Raw genomic sequence first — 4,795 nt, 5'->3', positions numbered from 1 at the left:
AAAAAAAAAAAAAAAAAAAGTGTATTTATTAAAATAAACCAATAGTGCCGGGGATTTAGCTCAGTGGTTCCACTGCTTGCGTCGCAAGTGCAAGGACTGGAGTTTGATCGCCGGTACAAAAACAAACAAAAAAAATCCATTAGAAATAGGTCGGCCTGTAGGGAAGTGATAACTAGTATCTATACAATGTATTTCACTTTATTTAAGTGTTCTCACACACGTTATTTACATAATCCTCTCCACACTGACAGGTTGCCCTATCTTCGTTTCATCAAAAGTAAAACAGGTGGATAAAACAAAGAGGAAATTAAAAATAAGGAAGGGCTGGGGGTCTGACGCAGCGGTAAAGCACTTGCCTAGCGTGCGTGAGGCCCTGGGTTCAATTCTCAGCCCAACAACAAAGAAACGAGAGTGCAATCGTGTTGGGGATGTAGGTCAGTGGCAGAGTGCTTGCCCGGCATGAACTAGGCCGAGGTGTACGGGAGGGGCCAGATTTGCTGTCTTGGGGTCTGTGTGAGGTGCTCCCCCCAAAATGGCCAATTCTGTTGAGACACACAGGGAGAAGCTGAGACTGATTCCCACACAACCAGGCCACGCTGCGTTCACCTCCTCACCGAATAACCGGTGAGAACCACGACTCAGAGAAATGGGTCGGCCCCGGACCCAAAAGGAAGATCAAGAAGGTTCCGTCATCAGCAAGTTGTTTGAGCTGGCGCTGGAACGACGGTAATTACCCAAGCAGGTCAACGCGCTTTATTTTTTGCAGTCTGACAATCGCACCAGCAGAAGAGCCTACAAGACGCTCTCTAAACTCAGGGCGCTGGCTCCGTACGACCTGATGGCGACTGCCCTGGGAATGGCTGCTTAGGGGTTGTGGCTCCGTTCCCTCTCCTGCACTGCCGGCTCGGGGCTGGGCTTCGGGTCTCACAAGGCCACCCAGGCAGGGCGCTTCATTCGAACAGCCAACAAAGTTCAGCTGGGAGTGGGAGGTAAAAAAAGCGGAGACTGAGACACCGCGCGTGCGCCTCGGCGTGCGCAAGCGCAGACTCGCTTCTTCCTGAACGCCCCGCGCTCACACTCTCTTGTGTGACCGCCCCGCCCCCGAGAGGAGAGGAGGGATACGATTGGGCTTAGTGGTTGCCCATCAGAGCGGGTTCGCTTCTCCTCAATACCATTGGCCCCCGGGGAAAGGTCGGCCCTCTGTCGTCCGTCGGCCCCTAGGAGACTCCGCGCCACTGCGGAAGCCGCTATTGGCGGAGGCCTGCACCCGTCGGCTCACTTCCGGTGCGGGCCGCGACAGTCCTGCCCTCCCCCCTCCGTAGCCTCAGCGTTCTCACCCCCCCGCCTTTCCACAATGGCTACCTCTGAGCGGTGTGGGGAGAAGCTGGTCGTCCTTGTCCTTCTGTAGCGCTACTGCTTCACCCCACTCCCTAGGTCCGGATCCGTAGGAGCCTTATTCCCCAAGGCTTGGGGCGTCAGCCAGGAAGCTTTCTACCCCCTCCTTCAGGGGCTGGACTCCTCTCTTCTCCCCACTTCTACGGGCAGAAACTTAGCGCTTTGCCTCCCCCTCGGGGGTCCAAAGGCAGAAAGGGCTCCCCTTGCGCTTGAGGGGCGGACGCCACTCTTCCCCGATCTGCTCTCCATCGCCCTGCCGAGCTCACTGAAGGCCTTCCTAGCGCTGCTGCACCACGGGCAGCGCCTAGGGCCGGGCCGCGCCTCTGCCCGCTGGTTCCGCTTGCCCCTTGTCCCTGGCAAACCAGTCCCTGAGTTCCCCACTTCGAGAACTTCCCACCCATCCACTCCCGACCCTTTCGTGTCTCCTGGCTGCAGCCATGGAGTTACCGAAAGGAAAGGGGGCGGCAGCAGCAGCAGCAGCAGCAGCTGCTTCGGGAGCAGCGGGAGGTGCAGGAGGAGGAGCGGGAGCAGGAGCCCCAGGAGGGGGGAGGCTGCTACTTTCCACCAGTTTGGATGCCAAGGATGAGTTAGAGGAGGTAGGTGTGGGGGGCGGGAAAGGGAGTTAAGAATTGGGCTGAGGAGGGTTACTGGATGGGGGCGGGGGGACGAGGCCTCCACGCCTTTTAGAAGGCAGCGAGGGCCCTGCGTCTCGCTTCCTGCTCCGGGAGGAAGTGTGGGCCAACTTCCTGGACGGGTTGTCATGGTGACAGCAGCCACTGGTATGAAAATGGGGTGCTAATGGAAGGGATAGATCATAGAGATTTACCGTATTTATTTTTATTCCTTCACAAATACACATCGCAGCTATTTTTACTATCTGCCCTGTTTCAGACTTATTGCGTATATTAAATTGAGAAATGATGTATTTGCGTAGGTACAGGCTGAAAGACGCCTGTAGCAGACCTTGGACTCTCCTATGGATGGTTTTCTTGACTGTGTAGACACAGCCAGTTGCCAGTGATGTTAACTAGGCGTTTAGGACGAGTAAAGACTTAAAGAAAAGCGAATATTGTTGAGTTTCGCAGCATCAGCCTTAGAAGTGGGTGAGCCCACTTCAGCACCAGACAGCCCAGGTACAAAGAAGAAAACACATAGCTGAGAAGAGGATGGACTGAGTGAGGCAATGCCTTGGACCTCAGTGGGGACTTTAAAGGGCTTGGTGATTGTCCCTTCCCCTACTTGTTTTTGTCTTGGTCCCTGACAGCCCGAGTTGATCATGTACCCTTTCCACTACTACACCTAAAATACTTCTTTAAGAACATCTGAGTCCACTGAGGCGTGTTCGCTGGACTGTGTGTAAAGCCTAAACACATTCAGTTCAGTGGTTATCCAGGGACAAGAGGACATTAACGGGCTCTAGCTCTTCGCTGGTTATTACTCTGCTTATACCTTTGTCCCATCTCTTGCCCAAATATTAGAGAGCAGACAAGCAGATGGGAAAAACTCACAGTTTATTTGAAAAAAAGTTAGGTCAGATAGAAGATGGTGGAATGTATGTGCAAAAGTGAGCTTTGTGAATCAAGAAGCGGCCAAATAACTGTGGGTTATCCATTAGGAGACCAGAGTCTACTCTCATTTTGGCTTCCCGTCATGCCTTGCTCCATAATTCTATGAATAGATTGTTTTGTTTCTATCAACTAAGACAGATGTGATTAAGAATGTAAACAATACTTCTAAAACTAATATATTCCCAAAACAAAAATGACTGAGCCGTGTATGGAGATGCATGAGGGTAATGCCAGCGCTTAGTAGACTGAGGCAGGAGGATCACTGAATTTAAGGCCAGCCTGGGCTACATAATGAGTTCGATGCCAGCCTGAACTACACAGGGAGACCCTGTCTCAAACAAACAAAATGACTGATCTGGGGGCAGTGGTACACTCAGAGGCTGAGACAGGTGGAGTGCCCCTAGGTTTAATCCCTTACTACCACCAAAAAAATAATAATAAGATTGTAGCTGCCACCTCCCTCGCAAGCACAAGGTCCAGAGTTTGATCCCCAGTACCAAAAAAGAAAAAGAAAAAAAAGAAAAAAAGATTTTAGGATTGCCTAGCACTTTGGATTATCTATTTATTTTTTACTTTATTTTTTTAGACATGGGAACCTTAATTGAACATATTGATTCCTCTGTTCTTGTACTGGAGTTCTAATGTCTGTAAGGTGACTGCCTTTGATTCCTCTGCCAGTTTGGATGAAGGGGAAAGGGCTCTAAGAGTTAGATAGAAATTTGTTTATTCCTTATTTTGGTACCTGCAGGGGTCATTGTGCCTCTGACTTAATTTCTACCACAGGGTAGTTCAACTTCCTGTTTTGAGCAGTCAAGAAAATGATATGGGAGGAGCACACATAAGGGAGAAGCATTTATTTTCTTGCTTTTTTTAGACTGAGAATGAACTTTCAACTGTATCCAGGACATAGAGGCTGGGAAGGTCTCCTCTTTTTTTCCCCTGATTTCCGTCATGGTGTTGATGTTTTCCAGTGTGTCTGAAGCCCTGCTCCCCACTCCTTTCCTTGCCCTTTGTCCTTTGCATTTGAATTTTCCAGTAAGCTTTGTCACACTATTTTCTCCCCTGTGTGGGGGATTTTTTTGTTTTGTTTTTTTTGTTGGTGGTGGTGGCGGCGTGTGTGTGTGTTTAATCTCTTTAGACCAGGGTGTCTCTTAAGGGCAAGACTTACTGGCTTCTTCCTCTGGGTCTTCCCACAGATCTCTGCACACAGAAGTTATCCAAACCTGGTGTTGACCGACAGACCTCTGCTTGTTCTGGCTGGGTAATTTTCCATCACAGGCCTACCTGTTGCCCAGGAACACAGAGGTAGCTTTCTGACCATATATGCTCACTGTGTGTTGAATCTGATAGAAAAATAGCATGGAGACCCAAGTTTTTCTTGCAGAGTTTATCATCTAAAGATTTGAGTTAAGTCCCCCACAGGCTGGTTAAAAAGAAACAAACAAACTGATAAGGATATGGAAGAGGCTGGAGTCACATAGCCGGGATTAGGAAAGGCCTTGGAGGCCTGGAATATGAAGCATTGGTTAGGAACGTCCCAGCCAGGGCTGTGACTCTTCTACTCTAGGGAATGTCGTATCCTTTCTTCTCTTTGGCCCCATTCCTCCCTGTGAAGGCAAAAGTCTTCTTGCCCATCCCATCCTAGTTTGTGTACGGAATGAGATAAAAATAGTGCCAGAGATTGGAGGAGTTTAGAACATGCAGTTTTCATGTGCCGTCACAGCTCTTGGTTATTGCTTTTGTCAGGGAGGGACCAGTGACTTTGAAAGCCAGAGCTGTGGCCCAAAGAAGCCAGAACTCTTTTTTTTTTTTTTTTTTTTTTTTTTTTTTTT

At 49.5% G+C, this 4,795-nt stretch overlaps 1 protein-coding gene across 3 annotated transcripts in view; it reads left to right on the top strand.

Moving 5' to 3' along the window:
• Positions 1-1,244: 1,244 nt before the first annotated feature.
• The window catches only part of Ints3 (integrator complex subunit 3), a 38,636-nt gene continuing 35,085 nt past the window's right edge, over positions 1,245-4,795 (top strand). Inside the window, exons 1-2 of one of the 3 annotated variants that reach the window (XM_010617317.2) lie at positions 1,923-1,991; positions 4,160-4,268. Coding sequence is in view for 1 of the 3 variants with exons in the window: in XM_010617316.3 (XP_010615618.1) it covers positions 1,833-1,991 (159 nt within the window). In the remaining 2 variants the exon portion in view is untranslated. Of the gene's footprint in view, positions 1,992-2,104; positions 2,175-4,159; positions 4,269-4,795 lie in introns of those variants that run through there. The other 2 variants (XM_010617316.3, XM_010617319.3) reach the window with 2 other exon arrangements.

This window comes from Fukomys damarensis, unplaced genomic scaffold (genome assembly GCF_012274545.1).
Source record: "Fukomys damarensis isolate Sample0158 unplaced genomic scaffold, DMR_v1.0_HiC HiC_scaffold_33, whole genome shotgun sequence".
Taxonomy (NCBI): Eukaryota; Metazoa; Chordata; class Mammalia; order Rodentia; family Bathyergidae; genus Fukomys; species Fukomys damarensis.
Note: the sequence above shows the minus strand (reverse complement) of the source record. Positions and strands in the feature narration are given on the sequence as shown.